Below are 18,004 nucleotides of genomic sequence, written 5' to 3' on the forward strand. Positions count from 1 at the left end.
AAACCAGGTAGTGTGGTTATTTGAATATTAAGGTGATTTGCAATTTGTAATTTTCAGGGGGGGTGGTTTGCATTTGGATTGGTCTCCACACAGCCTCCTGTAGTGGTGTGATTATTATTTTATTATTATTATTATTTATTTCTTAGCAGACGCCCTTATCCAGGGCGACTTACAATCGCAAGCAAATACAAATACATTCAAGTGTTACAATATAAGTCATACAATAAGAACAAGAAATACAATAATTCTCAAGTGTGACAAACCACAATTCAATAATACAGCAGATAATAGTGAAAGTTACATCAGGATATGATTAAGTAGTGATAGTTACATCAGGATATGATTAAGTACAAAATACTACAGATTAAACACTTGGGAGATTACAATATTCTGAGGTACAGGATTAAATGCAGTAAAATAGGGGGCAGATAAGAGCAAAATAAAGCATATTTAAATGAAGGGTGATAGTGTCCCAGGATACAACAGAGGAGTTCTACAGGTGCTGTTTGAAGAGGTGAGTCTTAAGGAGGCGCCGGAATGTGGTCAGGGACTGGGCAGTCCTGACATCTGTAGGAAGGTCGTTCCACCACTGCGGAGCAAGGGTGGAGAAGGAGCGGGCTCGGGAGGCAGGGGAGCGTAGCGGAGGTAGAGCCAGTCTTCTAGTGCAGGCGGAGCGGAGAGGTCGAGTGGGGGTGTAGGGAGAGATGAGGGTCTGGAGGTAGCTGGGTGCAGTCTGATCAAGGCATCTGTAGGCTAGTACAAGAGTCTTGAACTGGATGCGAGCGGTGATCGGGAGCGAGCGGAGTAGTGGAGTAGCGTGGGCGAAGCGAGGTAGAGAGAACACCAGGCGAGCAGCAGAGTTCTGGATGAGCTGGAGCGGACGGGTGGCGGACGCAGGGAGGCCAGCCAGGAGGGAGTTGCAGTAGTCTAGGCGGGAGAGTACCAGGGCCTGGACCAGGAGCTGGGTAGCATAGTTGGTGAGGAAGGGTCGGATTCTTCGGATGTTGCTCAGGAAGAATCTGCAAGTGCGTGCCAGAGTGGAGATGTGCTGGGAATAAGAGAGGCAGGGGTCCAGGGTCCCCTTTGAAGTGTGTAAAAGTATTGTCAATAGAGCAGTTAGCAGTTGTGCCAGTCCCCTTGCAAAGTGAGGTGGAACCCATTTAAGGGTGTGCATATAATAGTGGTCAGTCTACAGGAACCAGGGACTGAGGCAGATAGGCAAGCTCCTGCTTCAAGTAATCTTTAATTAACTACATTTGGTAACTCTGTAAGGTGGTGTTTGAATTAGCTGAGTTGGTGTGTGATTAGTACCAGGTGAGTGGTTTAATTGAATAGAAGTTGTTTTGCTATCTGATTGGTTTCCACGCAGTTGTTTTTTATATATTAAGCAGCCTATTTTAGCGCCAGCCAGAAGCGCCAGCCAACAGAAGAGCCTCAACAAAAGAGCCGGGAGTCTAGCTGTGGGAGTCCAGCGAGGGGAGGCCTGCACTGAGACGCTGTTCCAATAGATCCAAACCTACCGGGGCTCTAGAAGAAGCCATCTACTAGTCAGGTCTGTACCCTCCACCCTACTGCTCCGACTGTGCCTTTTGTCCTGCTATGACTGTCTCTCACATCCCTGTTCTGTCCTCCCGTCCTCGTCCTCTGCCCTCCCTCCGCTGCTGCTCCTCCAACCCCTCTAACCTCATTTCTCTGCCTCTCCCCCCCTCCCGCACACTCTCTGGTGCACTCTGGAACTGTCACTCTTCTGCTAACAAAGCTGATTTCATCTCTGCCTTTGCCTCCCACCTCTCGCTGGATTTCCTTGCTCTCACTGAAACCTGGCTGTCCCCTGATAACACTGTTACTCCTGCTGCCCTGTCCTCTCTCTACGTCCTGTCCCATACCCCGCGCCTCACTGGACGGGGAGGTGGGACGGGTCTTCTCCTCTCTCCCTCCTTACTCTTTTCTGTCCCCTCCGATCTCATCTCACTCTCTGTCAGTACCTTTGAATTTCATGCAGTCCAACTAACCTTTCCCTGTCAACTCCTGCTCATTGTTCTTTACCGCCCCCCTGGGCCTCTCACTCACTTTCTGGATGAACTCGACTATCTACTCTCCTCCCTCCCCTCCCTGTCTACCCCGACTGTCCTGTTGGGTGACTTCAACATCCATCTCTCCAACCCCAGCCACTCTGCTGGATTCCTCCCTCTCCTGCACTCCTTCGACTTCTGTCTCTCTCCGTCCCCTCCTACCCACAAAGCTGGCCGTCAACTGGACCTCACCTTCTCCAGGGCCTGCTGCCCCTCCACCCTCTCTGTCACCCCCCTGGACCTCTCTGATCACTATTTCATCTCTTTTTCTCTATCTCTCCCCCCTCTCCCTGCTCCTCCTACCCCCACTGTCACCTCTCGCCGTAACCTCCGCTCTCTCTCCCCCTCTGTCCTTGCCTCCACTGCTCTCTCTCACCTCCCTCCTATCGACTCCTTCTCACAACTCTCCGTAGACTCTGCTACCTCCACCCTCTTCTCCTCACTCACCTCCTCCCTCGACTCCCTCTGTCCCCTCACCTCCCGTCCTGCTCGCCCCTCCCCTCCCCATCCCTGGCTCTCCTCTGCGCTCCGCTCGGCAAGAATCACACTGCGATCTGCTGAAAAGAAATGGAAGAGAACCAAACTCCCTGCTGCCCTAGACCTTTACCGCACTCTCCTCTCCTCCTTCTCCTCTACTCTCTCCTCTGCTAAATGTGCTTATTTCCAATCTGTAATCCAAGCCTCCACTAACAACCCACGTAAACTATTCTCTACCTTCTCCTCCCTCCTAAACCCCCCCCCTCCTCCTCCCTCCTCTATCTCCCCTGATGACTTTGCCTCCTTCTTCTCTTCTAAAATTTCAGATATCCGCAAACTCTTTAACACCTCTCCCTCCCCCGCACCCCCTCCCGCTCCAACTCCTACACCCACTGCAACCCCTACTAACTCACCCTCCTTCTCCACCTTCTTGCCCCTCTCAGACTCTGACCTCTCCTCCCTGCTCCAGGGTCACAAACCCACCACGTGTGCCTTGGACCCCCTCCCCACTCAACTCTTTCAAGCTGCTGCTCCTGCTCTACTCCCCTTCATCTCCTCCCTCCTCAACACCTCTCTACTTTCTGGTATCTTCCCCTCTGCCTTCAAAAAAGCCTCTATCACTCCCCTCCTCAAAAAACCTACCCTCGACCCCACCTCCCTCCAGAGCTACCGTCCTGTCTCCCTCCTACCCTTCCTCTCCAAAACCCTCGAGCGGACTGTACACCGCCAGCTCTCTGCTTTCCTGTCCAACCACTCTCTGCTTGACCCTCTCCAATCCGGCTTCCGCTCTGCTCACTCCACTGAAACCGCCCTCCTGTCTGTCACCAACTCACTTAAATGTGCCCGAGCTGCCTCTCTCTCCTCTGTCCTAATTCTCCTCGACCTCTCTGCTGCCTTTGACACTGTTGATCACTCTATTCTACTATCATCTCTTGCTGACCTGGGGATCTCTGGCACTGCTCTGGCCTGGTTCTCCTCCTACCTCTCCAACCGCACTTACCAGGTAACCTGGCGTGGAGCAACCTCCACACCTCACCCTCTCTTAACTGGAGTCCCCCAAGGGTCAGTCTTGGGTCCTCTCCTGTTCTCTCTCTACACCCGCTCCCTGGGCCCCCTCATCGCATCCTATGGTTTCTCATACCATTTCTATGCTGATGATGCTCAGATTTTCCTCTCCTTCCCCACCTCTGACTCCACCATCTCCTCCCATATCTCTACCTGTCTGTCTGCTATTTCCTCCTGGATGCACTCGCATCACCTCAAACTCAACCTCTCTAAATCTGACCTCCTTTTCTTTCCCTCCTCCTCCCCCTCCTCTGATCTCTCTATCTCTGTTCCTCTGGAATCTACCACACTCTCTCCCTCTTCCTCCGCTAAGAACCTTGGAGTCACCCTGGACCCCTGCCTCTCTTATTCCCAGCACATCTCCACTCTGGCACGCACTTGCCGATTCTTCCTGAGCAACATCCGAAGAATCCGACCCTTCCTCACCAACTATGCTACCCAGCTCCTGGTCCAGGCCCTGGTACTCTCCCGCCTAGACTACTGCAACTCCCTCCTGGCTGGCCTCCCTGCGTCCGCCACCCGTCCGCTCCAGCTCATCCAGAACTCTGCTGCCCGCCTGGTGTTCTCTCTGCCTCGCTTCGCCCACGCTACTCCACTACTCTGCTCGCTCCACTGGCTCCCGATCACCGCTCGCATCCAGTTCAAGACTCTTGTACTAGCCTACAGATGCCTTGACCAGTCTGCACCCAGCTACCTCCAGACCCTCATCTCTCCCTACACCCCCACTCGACCTCTCCGCTCCGCCTGCACTAGAAGACTGGCTCTACCACCGCAACGCTCCCCTGCCTCCAAAGCCCGCTCCTTCTCCACCCTTGCTCCGCAGTGGTGGAACGACCTTCCTACAGATGTCAGGACTGCCCAGTCCCAGACCACATTCCGGCGCCTCCTTAAGACCCACCTCTTCAAAGAGCACCTGTAGAACTCCTCTGTTTGTATCCTGGGACACTATCACCCTTCATGTAAATGTGCTTTATTTTGCTCTTATCAGCCCCCTATTTTACTGCATTTAATCCTGTACTTCAGAATACTGTAATCTGCCAAGTGTTTAACCTGTAGTACTTTGTATTTAATCACATCCTGATGTAACTATCACTATTTAATCATATCCTGATGTAACTATCACTATTACCTGCTGTATTATTGAATTGTGGTTTGTCAAACTTGTACTTTGCTTGAACAAAAGTTATTGTATTTCTTGCTCTTATTGTATTACTTGTATTGTAGCACTTGAAATGTTTTTGCTTACGATTGTAAGTCGCCCTGGATAAGGGTGTCTGCTAAGAAATAAATAATAATAATAATAATAATAATAATATAACATGGACAGAGACGTCTTGTAAAAATGTTTTGTGTTGTTTTATTAAGCCTATTTAACCTAATAGTTTTATTTAACTATTGGGTTAGTTTATAAACCTACACCTTATCCATTTATGGATGTCAGCTAGTTTAGTGTCAAGGGGTTCTGGTTGGGGTACCAACTGTACAAAAGAAAGGCGCTGGTTATAGCGTCAAGAAAAATTTAATCAAACTGCACCAGAGATGCTGAGAAAGTACACAGACACAATACCAAAGAGATGCCAAGCTGTAATTGATGCCAACTAAATATTAGCTTAAAGACACTTTCAAGCATCGCTGTGTTTTTAGTTTTGAATTAGTTTCATGTAAGATGAGTAAATTCATAAATCTGTGTGCGAAGCGCAATAAATTTCAAATCTTGAGGTGTTCTAACGCATTTGCACACTGCTCTAAATTGAACTATTAGTACAGCGACATGCAGAACTTTAACCAAATCCATTTCTGCAGAAACGAAACTTAACACACACTTTGGCGGGGGTTTCGTTTTCCGTGGAACTGAATTATTTACATCGTTTGTTTTTACCACTATTTCACGCTGTGACAAGAACGAGGGGCGTAAACCCAGCCCTATATAAACACGTGGTGCCGCATTCAATCCCTGATAATGTGTTCTGGTAACCACAAAGGTATGTACGTTGCAGAAATACTGGTATTATTATTATTATTATTATTATTATTATTATTATTATTATTATTATTATTATTATTATTATTATTATTATACTCCTTGCTTTTCCATGATAAGAATGGTTTGGGAAGGGTCAAGCGCGTCTCAAAGATTATTCAAAGGGGAACACACTATATTTATCGATGCATATTTTAAGATGTTTTTTTAATTGTATTTTTCTTTTTCTGTCTTATTACAGGATTTAAAAAAACATGGCGAGTAAGTTATACTTTATACTTTTGTTTATAAGTTAATCTATCGAAAATGATTTTAATTCAGATAGGTTGCTTTATTTTTGAAAATCTGGCTGCAAACAAGCTGTCAATCTAACGGAACTACTATATCGCCCTTTTGACAGGGTATGTTTGTTCAGGTGTTTAAAGCCCAGTTGGTTGATTAAATCAAGGTGCAAGTTCCTGAAAACATTTTAAAACTTATTTATTAGTTTATATTGTTAATACTTTTATTGTTCATTGAAAAGCCACTCCTTAAATACGCCTTACTCACGCAGTGCCCATTGTTTGGTTGAAAACGAGGCTTGGTGTGCGAGCCAACTGTCATGGTTGCCGCAGCTACTGATAATATCACTGTGTGGACGAAATCTTTAATATGTGTTCCTCAAATAAGTTTAAGAAATTGATAATTGGGCAGATAATGCGAGGATTCCAAAAAACATACACCAGAAAGGGTACAGCAATTGGATCGAGGGTTATATTCATGAAGTAGAAGGAGGGGGGGGGGGGGGGGGGGGGAGGGGGGGCATCTCCATAGATATAGATATCAATGTATTGTAATTTTTTTGAGGTGCTCAATGAGGAAGTTCATATTTCCTTTTTCCTCATCAGTTTTGGTTCGTTGCTGATTGGTGGTTGTACTGGTAAGGTGCTTTGTATTTTTCTTTGCCATCAACAGTATCTATTTCTAACCCTTATATGGTACAATATACTGCAGCAAAAAAAATGGTTTGATGAAAGCAAGTTTTGCTTATTTATTTGCTTATTTATTCCTTACTTATCAGTCCCACTGATATGTACGGAACAATATATGTAGGCAACAGCTATGAAGTCTTGCATCACCCTATATAATTAACTCATTTTGCTAACTGAGTCAGACTTGTGTTATTCCATTATAATCTGCTCAGTATTTTCATTAAGATTAAAATCATATCAGTAAGGTCCCACTCCCATTGTACTTTAAGTACATTTTTTGCTGATCGTTTTAATGACTCTGACACTATACAACAGTATCAGAATGCCTTGATTACTTACTTTTAAGCAACTAATAGTCAATGTGTGTGATTTTAATTGGAACTAAGTTTTTATAGATTTCTATAAAAAAAAGTTGCTCCGCCTTAAAATAGGGTGATTCATATTTTTATCATGACTAGTGAATGCTACCTCTTTGCCATCAATTGTGTTTTGTTGCAGAGTTATTCATGACTGGTGGTTGTACTGGTAAGGTACTTTTTATTTTTCTTAGCCATATTTCTGAACCTTGTATAATTAATAAAATGATATGTACTGTATTTAGTTCTGCGTTCTAGTAAAATCTTTGAAGATGAAAACTGTGTTCAGTTACTTTGCAATGAAAGGGTGCTGTCATTAAAATTATTCTATATGAGTGGATTAAAAAAGAAATAGGAGTCAGACTTGTGTTATTCCATTAAAATGTGTTTTACATTTTCATTAAGATTAAGATAATAATATCAGTAAGGTCCCACCCCCATTGTAATTTGATCTACCACTATCTTGTGCCACTGGCAGATTACACCAGGAAGTGAGAATTAGATACAATCTTTAACGGAACCAAACCATATGCAGACAAGACTGTTAACAAAAGCTAAAACTCTTTGAACATTAAGTACCACCTGATAGGGAAAATGCACAATTTAACTAGAATTACATAACTTGTGAAAGGTAACTTTAATCTACGTCTTGATTTACATGAAGAGCCTTTAAGTAAACTTGCTATTTGTAGACAAGTATATCTAGATGAGTTAAAGGTTTGATACTATTGGTTATCTTTGATACATTGTACACGTTTAAGATTCATTGCTGACTTTAAGATGTATATTCTTATCTATTTCTGTATTCATTTAAGTCTGCCATTAATTAAACCTTTCATGTGTCTGGAGTGGGTGTTCATAGTAATTCCACTATCTCTCTGAACTTAATGTTTCAGATTGGAAATTACTCAATTGTAGTTAAACACTGCCTGTCTTGTCGATTTGTATTTTACAGTGGATGTTTTCATATCAAGTATCTTAAAAAGCTAAGCACAATGGAGCAAAAGATGATCAGGACAGTAGCTTTTGCATTCCCTCAAAGCTCTTCACATGTGAAGCCAGGAGTATATAAATGTGATGCAAAAAAATGTGACTGTTGCAGCACGTATATGATAGGGTCTATTAATAATTTCACCAGCACCACAAAAAATAAAACGCATCAGATCACAGATATGTTAACATGTAAAACATCAGACGTTATCTATGTTATACAATGTGCACGCCCCGAATGTAAGAAGCAGTACGTTGGGAAGACCACATCGGCCTTGAAAAGCAGGTTCAGCGTCCACAAACGTGCCATCAGATATAAACAGAATACATCAGTCGCTGAGCATTTCAACAACAACAATCATTGTTTGGATGACGTCACCATTTTTCCTATTGAGCAAATTTCTGATAAAAAAGCCCTGGGTGAGCGAGAGATGTTTTGGATCCGTGAGCTTGGCACAGAGTCTCCTGATGGGCTCAACCTGGATGTAACCATGGAGGAAGGTATGCGTTTAGTGATAATGATGGGTAATAAGGAACCTTGGAGAAGTGATCTCCTAAGGTTCTTGTGTTGTTTATTACATAATATATGTAAACACTAATATATGTAAGCAAAACTGTTAAAAAAGAAGATATCAAAAACAACCAAGAAATTGGAACAACATACAGTAGCAGTTGAAAATATACCTGCTAGTAAGACCACATGATCCCTTCATCAGGTAAAAGTGGATTGAGAACAAATCGTGAAGATGATTACATTTAAATTAGAATTAGAACTTGTCAAAATGGAACACAGTTGAATAAAGTTCTGAAAAATGCTGCATTCTGTTCTATACGTACAGTATAGTGCAAAAAGCTGTCCACATAGTAACAGAGGTTAGTAAGAAATAAAAGTATAACCATGCCATGTTTTTTAATGAGAGATTGTGGATAATGTCAAATTAATTATTCTATACTGTGCAACAAATGGTAAAATACTATTTTTGGATATTTTCTAAATTGAATGTTATGCTAGTCTTGATCAAACTAGTGGTTTAGAGCGTAATGATCCATGTGTTGAATTGTGCAGTATTGTAGTTTTAATATTCTTTTGTTTATTACAGGAAAAAAGAGAAAACATGCAGGTGATTTTGCCCCTCCCAATAAAAAGCAAAAGGTGTACTATGAAGCTGAAGAATCTATGAACCATTGTAAGAACTGTTAAATTTGTGTCTGTCTCCTTGCTATGGTCATTGTAAGGCATACGGGTTGCATGTTATATACGAAGGTTACAGAATTCTGGTATGCATTATACAAAGGATGTAACAAGGTCAGGGAAGCATGTTATAGACGGCGCATGTTATTATTAAAACGACAGTAATTGAACCTGTTCTCATTGCCTATTTAACAAATATACATGTTACACGCTACATCAATGCAGTCTGGAAATCTTAATTATGCGTTCTTTAAGCATCAGCCATTTTGTGTTGAAACTGTTTCTTTTTATGTTTGTTGAGTTATGGATAAATACTAAAATTAATGGCAGACTTTGTAAAGATGTTTTTTTTTTCCAGGTTATGAAATGGAGGAAGAAGCCAGGAATATTATATCTCAAGTGTGTGAAAAACTTCAAAACGTGCGCTACAGTGATATGGAAGATAGGGAAGATGTGGAATTCCTGAATAAACTAATGTATGAATAACTATCTCTATCTATCTATCTATCTATCTATCTATCTATCTATCTATCTATCTATCTATATATCTATCTATCAATGTTTCCTTTTCTAGCAATAAAATATATTTAAACATTTCTGAACAAATGCAATCATATATACACTCATGTTAATTAAAGGTAGCATTTGACCTGACATTATTATTATTATTATTATTGTTGTTTTTTTTAACAGAAAGGAGACGTCGAATTTGAAAGACAAAAATCTGAAAAACAAAATTTACATTGGAGTGTTTGGAAAGACAGGTGCTGGAAAAAGTTCCTTAATAAATGCACTTGTGAATGAAAGAGAGCTTCTGCCTGCATCAACATCCGGTGCTTGTACCGCCTGCTTTATTGAAGTTCAGGCTCATGAAAAGGCAACGTACAAAGCAGAGATTGATTTTATCACCAAAGAGGTATCGATGTAATAATAATCATGTTAAGTGTCGTGTGACACAATATAAACAATTGTTTGTTTGCTGTTGTACAGTAAGGTTTTATAGGGCCAGATTTTCAGAGGGCTGTTGGAGGAATACATAACAACCATTCAGCACAAAGCACAAAGTCTGTTACACTGGATTCTGTTTGAAATCAAAGATATAGGGAATTGGTTTAAATATTTAGGTTGATGTTAGGAATTAAAAAAACACCTACTTTTGTACATGCAAAAGTAAATACAGTATGACTAAATTTAGCATGTTCTCAACTAAGTAAAATACATTTACAGAAACCTGTCTTATTTACTGTACCATTCTACGAAGTAGTCATCATGGTTTGGCTTTGTACCATATTCTACATAGTAAGGCTGGCCCAAGATTAAAAATCAGAGGAAATCAATATGATGAGTGTTAGAAATAGCTTCTGTACATTTTTTTCTTGAATAAGTCATAGTTGATCTCTTTATTGAAATGTGTAATCGGGGCTCAATTTGTTTTACATTTAAGGACCTGTGTGATTTTGTACAGCGTCCTCTCGCTCATGAAATGCTGCATGAAACATAAAATATGATTAGGTTTACATGAAAAAAAAGAAATATGGAAATTCTAAGTCTTTATTACAGGACTGGAAGGAAGAATTACTGTGTCTAGTGGAAAATTGTCAGCAAAACACAGAAGATGGGGAGTCTGAAAATGAAGATTCTGAAGATGAGGATTCTGAAGATGATGAATATGAAATGGCAAAAGCAAAAATAAAAGCAGTTTATGGAGAAATAGGGTTAAGGCAAACTTATGATGAACTGCAGCAATTAGCAGTAGAAATCCCAAACACACACAAGAAAACGATTACTTCAAATTCTGTAAGTACAGTGTTAACACTTAATTGACATTTTAAATAATGTGAAAATCACAATAATGTTATTCAAAGGACTTGGGCAATGTTTATGATATCAAAAGGCTAATTTATTTGAATATTTAGGTGTCTATTAAACCAAGCGTTGGTTGTTTGCAGGCGTGTGATCTTTCAAGAGAGATAAGTGACTATATAAGGAGTGACACTGAATCACAACAGTACTGGCCCCTAGTGAAAAAGGTGACTGTGTATGTGCCAGGATCTTCTGTTCTTCTGGATCGGATAGTGCTGGTTGACCTCCCTGGAGCTGGAGATGCCAATAAGTGCAGAGATCAAATGTGGAAAGAGGTACCGGTCCATTCTGTTTACCCCTTTCCTCTTTAGATAGCAGGCAGTAAGTTCTTTCACTTTTCAGGTCCTTTGCTTTCATTCATTATTTTTTTAGTGTAGTAGTATTAAGGGAAAGCCATCATTTCCTGGAAATGTATATCTTTCTATTTTATGATGGTTGTTATAATTTAGACCCAGCTTCAGTCATATCCATGTAAGTAGCCTGATTGTGTGAAATTATTGTTTTATTTTACTTTGCACAGTACCTAGGCAAATGCTCGTCTGTGTGGATTGTTAACGATATCACCCGGGCAATCAGTGACAAGACAGCAATGGAAATCCAGAACACAACTATAAGAAATGTAGCTGGTGGTGGAGAGTGCCATAATATTACCTACATTTGCACCAAATCAGATAATATAGACCCACACCACTTGATAAGGTATTACATTTTAAAAATATGGTTAAAATTGATTGATCATAACTCAATTTAAAATGTAAAATAATTGTATATATTTTATTCTCAGGCAATATAACCTGACAGATGAAGAACTTGGAATAACAGTATGTAATTTTTACTATAGAGAACTACAGATACTTAGGATTATAATTAGCTAAATGTGTTACATTTTTTGGTGAACATGACATTGACTTGAATTAATATGCTTGTCAGGTAATGTGGTTTGTAAGTTGTACTGTAAAGGAACAATATTTCTTGTTTGACACACACAAAATGAATTTATTAAAGTTTAAGTATTATAGTTTTAATTCACTGTAACTTTATGCAGACTGTTCAATCTTACAGTATTTTTCAAAATGAATTATTTACAGATCTCCAACGATAAGAAAGTAAAGAATAAGTGCATACTATTCAGAAATAACAAGGTTAAAGAACTTGTGAAGAAAAACTTCAATGAAAAAACAAAGGTGAGATTTGCCTGTTTTAATGACTATTCTCAATAGCGCTAATGCCAGTTTTTTTCTGAAAGCATCGGAAAAAAGCTTTCCATTTTCACATTTGGAGAAGACGCCTCCAGCACAATCACTGTTCCCTGTACAGTTACCTGAGGCACACATGACAGACAAGACACCATAAACTTTGAGCATCTTCAAAAAAGGTTTCATGAACACTTGCTTAAATATATTTTAAGTTACATATACTGTATATATATTTGTATTCAAGAAACTGTAATTCTCTGTAACTGTAATTCTGTAATTACAGTTACTTCTCTGTAAACTGTAATTCTCTGTAGTGTCTTTTCTGTATATTGCTATTGTATTTATTCATTTTTTCAGAAAAAGCTCCTTGGTACTGATGTGAACAGCACTGAGTTTTTTAAGGTATTCACAGTCAGTTCTGCAGACTTTTGGAATAATGAAGAAAAAAAAGAACATATCCTCGATCGTGATGAAACTGGTATGACTCAAGACTCTCTTGTATTGTGTATCTTATGGAATACATGTCAGCTGCACTATTTATATAAATAATTATTCAGTCATGTGAGACCGCCTATTTGTAGTAAAGTATGAAAAGATAAAAACAAAACCTGAAATATCTGGCCATGTTCACAAAACTTAAATGACTGTTAAAGGAATGTTTTTTTGATAGTGATGAATCTAAAATTGTTTAAAGAACTGATTTCATTAATCTAAGGGGATTTAAAAACAGTCAAACAAAACAAGTCTTTCTCAGGAGTGTTCATCATTTTATTTCATTTCAATTCACTGTTCTAGAATTGCCAGCACTTAAAGAACATATCAAGGATCTATATGTCAGCCACTCTCAGAAAGCAGTAAAAGACTACGTATCTCAAGTCTCTGGGATTGTTTCTTTTCTTCACATTCCAAAGGAAAACACAAGCACTCAGGTATCATTTTCTTTTGTTAATATTCATAAACTTGTTACACCATACATACATTATGATACGTATACAACAAAATAATGAATTTGTACATGTTTTAAAATTAAGCGATTCATATGACAATGTAACGTTTTAAATCAAACCATTAGTCTATTAACTGTTTCAGACTGAAGACTTGAAGGATAAACTATTCTCAGAACTGAAACAGAAATTTGAGACTAGACTTCAAGATCTGGCCAAATTTTTCGACGGTGTTTACACAAAAATGACGAACAACTTGGATGAAGGTGTGAAGAACGCTGAGAAACAATGCCTCATAAATGCTCTCAAAGTCCTTAAGCCTGTAAGTGAATTCAGCTTTTTTTCTATAATTATTATTTTTAAAACAAATAATTACTTATGTCAGCTGGCAACTTCATATTTGAAGTGTTGTAGACACTTCTTGGCCACAATCCATTGGCACCCTTCACTTTGACCTGTGACCTAAGATGGCCACCACATTGGAGTCATTTGACTTTTTGGTTTCTGGATAATTAGACCCAACAATCTGAGATATTGGCTTCATACACATATGTATTCTGTGATTCGCTAGGTGAGCAACTCTCCACACAGCTCAGGAGAACTGAAGGATCACAGGGCTTATTTCCTCTCAGGAGGGCGAGTAATTGGGATTCTGCTACTAGGGATGCTCCCATTTCTAGCCAATCTCATTTTTCTTTTCACACTGAGTTAATGTATAAAGTTCGTCTATTAGTGGCTTAATGCGCCAAATTTGATGAGATTTCACGTTGTATTATTTTTCTTAATGTTTATTGTTAGGACATGTATATAAATACTAACATTTTCAAACTGTACAAATACTTATAAATACTGTAATTCAAACAAGGCATTGTGTTAATTGGCATGAATATATTTTTTGTTTTTTGTACAGAAAAAGACAAAATATAGTGGATACCATAAGACACTTAAGGCTTTATGTAGGTGTTCCGGATACTACAGATCCCGTGATGGTAAAATTGTAGATTTGAACTATGCTTTAGTCTTACCCATGTATGCTGCTATGGATAACAGTTTCGTCAGCTGTTTTCGGTAAGCGTGTGTGTTTCACTTTATTAGTTGGGCAGAAAGAATTGTGGTTTAATTGTTGTGTACGTAACGTTAAAAAAAAAAAAAAATCCTGAATCCTTATCAAAGGATGTTTCAGACAATGTGTCTGGATTCAGTGCAATAGGTATTGATTTTCAAATGAAACATTTATTAATTATATATATATATATATATATATATATATATATATATATATATATATATATATATATATATATATATAACCCTCCACCCAGTGAACCGAGGAGTTTGTATCAATTGATCCACTATTAGACCCAGTATGTGCTTATTCAAATGATCATATTATAATTATAGGTTGAATCAAAACTCAAGGAGCTCAATTAAGGGAGCCTTTGATCTTCTTCAAAATGATTTGATTATAATTGACAAGAGAAAACATGCTGCCGTCGAGCTGCGTCTGACGTACATCAAAACAGAGGTAAGAAGAAAAAAAATCACTTCCAGTTTTGCAAAACATAATACATTTTATCAAATACTATTAAAGATTTTACAAAAACTCCATGGAACGTACTATAGATTCTGCTGTTTGCCGTTTTTCATTTTCATTTTTAAACATAACTAGTTTGGATGGCTCAGCATACTATGCCATTTTTTCCCCATGATATGATGTTTGGCTAGGTACCAGTGGTGTCTATTTATTTGGGTTTATCTTGCTCTAGGCTGTCTCAGAGAAGACTACAGACATTACCAGAATAATTAAATAAAACCCTTTGAAGATGATTCATGAGGGGTTGAGTTTATTCTAACCTGAGAGTTGAACTTCTTTTAAAATCAGACTTTACAGTTTCGTTTGTAATGCTTTTAGAAACACCTTTCAGATATACTTTATTTTATATTATTTAGCTCAGAATACTAATAGCTGACTTGGAGACAGAAGTCATTGCAAGAAAGAAAAACATCTACAATTCTATTACCCAGTCTGTCCAGGATACCATGGACCCAGCTTATAAAGGTACAATTCTATTATTTTTGTAAACATTACAATATGTGTTGTTGTAAAAGTTCAGTTTTTAAAGACGAATAGTATAACAATATCAAATTTACAATAAAATCATATTAAATTACAATTACTGTAAAAGTAATTGCCATCATTTACGAAAAATATAATACCATAGAAATGACAGTAAAATTACAAGTATACATGTATAGTAAAAATAATATTGATTACAACTGTGGTGATATTATACTATATAATAAAACACAATAAGCTGCAGTCGAAATGTGTAAATTCATTGCTGTTTATAATCTTGCTTTTTATTAATATTTTTAGAATTTTACCATTCGCTCTTATAGATATATATTTTTTTATATTTAATTTTCAGATGGAGCAGTGATAACTGGAAGTGAATTAGTTACCAGAATTCAAAGCAGGCTTGAAGAACATGTAGAATCATATAAACTGTCCATGTTCAGGGAAGCAAAGAAAAGAGTGATGTTCCAGTTCAAGCAACTGAAGGTTTGTCAAGTCTGGATATTCTGCCGTTAAATGTCCAGAGCTCCAGTCAAAACGTGCACATTTATTGCTGTTTAAAAATCATGCTTTTTATTAATATTATTGGAACTTTACCATTCACTGTTAGATATTTAAAAAATATGTAGTTATTGTGTCATTTAATATTGAAATAAGCAGAATTAAACTGTGAAACAAATGTGATCATTTTTGTTGAAAATGAACTGTAGAAAGAAACTAAGCCAAGTTGACAAACTTTTTGGTCAGTGCCACTCATTTTTAATTATGAAATGTATAGAGAATATGCCATGAACATTCATATACTGTAGCTACCCTAACTCATCTGCATGGTAATCTATTACTTTACACTGCAGTACGGAGTGGGCAGTGTAGAGCTCCTCCCTAACAGGTGATCTGGATGTAGTGAAATTCATTCTTCAGATCCAGTGTTTTGTAATTACTAAATATCCTTATGGAAGTCAAAATGTAGATCAAAGTTTACTTCCATCTTTAAAATATTATTTATTTTAATAAATAGTTGGGTTTAAATGATACAGTTATGTCAAAATGAAAACCTTTTAATCCAAAGTATCTGTCACTATATCTTCTATTCCCAGTCACTACTATTTTTTTTTTTAAATCCCTCTAGGACTATGTGATTCATACTTTGAAGAAAGAAATGGGCATGTCAATGAAACTGGCACTGACTCAGTTTCCCACAGATGTCACTTTCCCAGGTAAAAATAATATAAGGACATGCAGCTTTTATATTTAAATTAATATTATGAATAATCAGATATAGAAATGGACTGAAAGAATACAAATGCTTATTTCACAAAAATAGGTTATGAGGTGAAGTAAGCATGTTATCATACAATTTCATCTGGAAAACTCTTCTGTTGCTGGTCTTTTTTTATTTTATTAGCTCAACAAGCTTGTTTTGAGTGTAAAATAATGTCTTAATCAAAGTCATGCAGCTTGACATTGGCAGCCAGTAAGTGGCAGGTAATGTCCTCAATTGCTGCAGCCGTTTGTTATTTCTAAGATGTGTTTTCTTAAATATCTTTCTGTTACATTTATATTTTAGATGTTGAAGATGAACTCAAGAAGATGAAGGGAATTTGTAAAGCTTTGGAGCTAGACGTATTTCAAGATTAAAAACATTCCACCATGTGTTTGAACAAACAAACTTGCAGGGGTTGTTCAGTCAAAAACGACAGATGAAGCGCTTACTGAATACTAATGAAAGTTTTGATTTACCAAACTCTAAATTAGCAAGATGTCCTGAAAAAAAGAGAAAGCTGCCTGACGAGACTATAAAAGGAAAATTGCAAACAAAAAATAAGATGGATTATGAACTACTTTGCTTCTGTGTAGTACTAAACTGATTCTACTTTTAATCTTTTTTATAATGACGAGAGCAGTGGTGATTTAAAATGACATTTAGCAACTGGTTATGGGATTTTTAAAAGTTTTATGTTGTCTATATAATAATGGTTAAAGTAGTATTTTCTAGAAGATAAATGATCAGGGAACAGGGAGAAAAGAATAATCAGAAACTGATTTTTAAAAAATTACAGCATAGCTTGCAAAAATATAGCAATAGAATTAAGAGAAATGTTGTGTGAGCTATGTGACTATTTTAGATGGGTCCAGCTGGTGATTTGTGGCCCCTTAAATGTGTGGTAAAGGGTGCTGAGTATATGATGTTGTTTTTAATTATTTGTCTTTTAGTGATCTGATATAAAATTGCATCCTGTTTTTATTATAAAAATGTGCTTGATAATGACTGACTGCTAATTATTTTAATCTACAATATTTACATTTGTATTAGCAGTTTATTTTTGCCTCATCAAATGCTTGATTTCTTTTAACAGCATTATTATACTTTCCCTTATTAAATCTTCTTTATATAACCAAAACATAATAAAATTAATCTGTAAAATTGTGTGGTTTATTTTCATAATAATGCATTTGTATTTCACTGTCAGTATTTAGATCTGTCTACATCATAAAAATATACCTTGCCTTTAAAGCGAATTTGTCTTATGATAGTGGAATTATTTCTGTGAACACTTTGGAAGTTTTTATGAAGAATCCTGTCATGCCATTTCACGAAAGTGTGGCAATAGGGTCTACATTCTTTATACATACTGTAGTAATTATAACGCTTGAGTCTGAAAATACACAATCAGATGCTAACAGGTGAGAATGACATTTGCTTTTAGAAATTTAGCAAATGTGCCTTATTTAAGTGTATAAAATAACATTTACATAAATGTATGCTGAAAAAAAAAAGTTTTGATTCATGGAAGGCAAATGGGATTAGACTTTAAACTT

The 18,004-nt window shown here is 37.9% G+C and overlaps 1 protein-coding gene across 4 annotated transcripts; it reads left to right on the forward strand.

The window, feature by feature from the left end:
- The first annotated feature begins 5,559 nt into the window (after nucleotides 1-5,559).
- On the forward strand, nucleotides 5,560-17,609 carry LOC117413655 (nuclear GTPase SLIP-GC-like). 4 transcript variants are annotated; one of them, XM_058997443.1, is made up of 22 exons: nucleotides 5,579-5,596; nucleotides 5,837-5,856; nucleotides 6,483-6,514; nucleotides 7,065-7,091; nucleotides 7,878-8,413; nucleotides 9,013-9,099; nucleotides 9,463-9,580; nucleotides 9,798-10,020; nucleotides 10,665-10,901; nucleotides 11,054-11,242; nucleotides 11,488-11,666; nucleotides 11,752-11,788; nucleotides 12,056-12,151; nucleotides 12,521-12,641; nucleotides 12,959-13,092; nucleotides 13,253-13,429; nucleotides 14,018-14,175; nucleotides 14,509-14,632; nucleotides 15,058-15,166; nucleotides 15,537-15,670; nucleotides 16,314-16,401; nucleotides 16,752-17,609. In XM_058997443.1, the coding sequence occupies exons 5-22, from the start codon at nucleotides 7,918-7,920 to the stop codon at nucleotides 16,820-16,822; spliced, it is 2,778 nt and encodes a 925-aa protein (XP_058853426.1). In that variant the 5' UTR covers nucleotides 5,579-5,596; nucleotides 5,837-5,856; nucleotides 6,483-6,514; nucleotides 7,065-7,091; nucleotides 7,878-7,917; the 3' UTR covers nucleotides 16,823-17,609. The 4 variants fall into 4 exon arrangements, with proteins under 4 accessions (XP_058853424.1, XP_058853426.1, XP_058853425.1 ...); XM_058997441.1 differs by lacking the exon at nucleotides 7,065-7,091 and having other exon boundaries at nucleotides 5,560-5,596; XM_058997442.1 differs by having other exon boundaries at nucleotides 7,065-8,413.
- Nucleotides 17,610-18,004: the final 395 nt, after the last annotated feature.

Source organism: Acipenser ruthenus, chromosome 23, assembly GCF_902713425.1.
Source record: "Acipenser ruthenus chromosome 23, fAciRut3.2 maternal haplotype, whole genome shotgun sequence".
Taxonomy (NCBI): Eukaryota; Metazoa; Chordata; class Actinopteri; order Acipenseriformes; family Acipenseridae; genus Acipenser; species Acipenser ruthenus.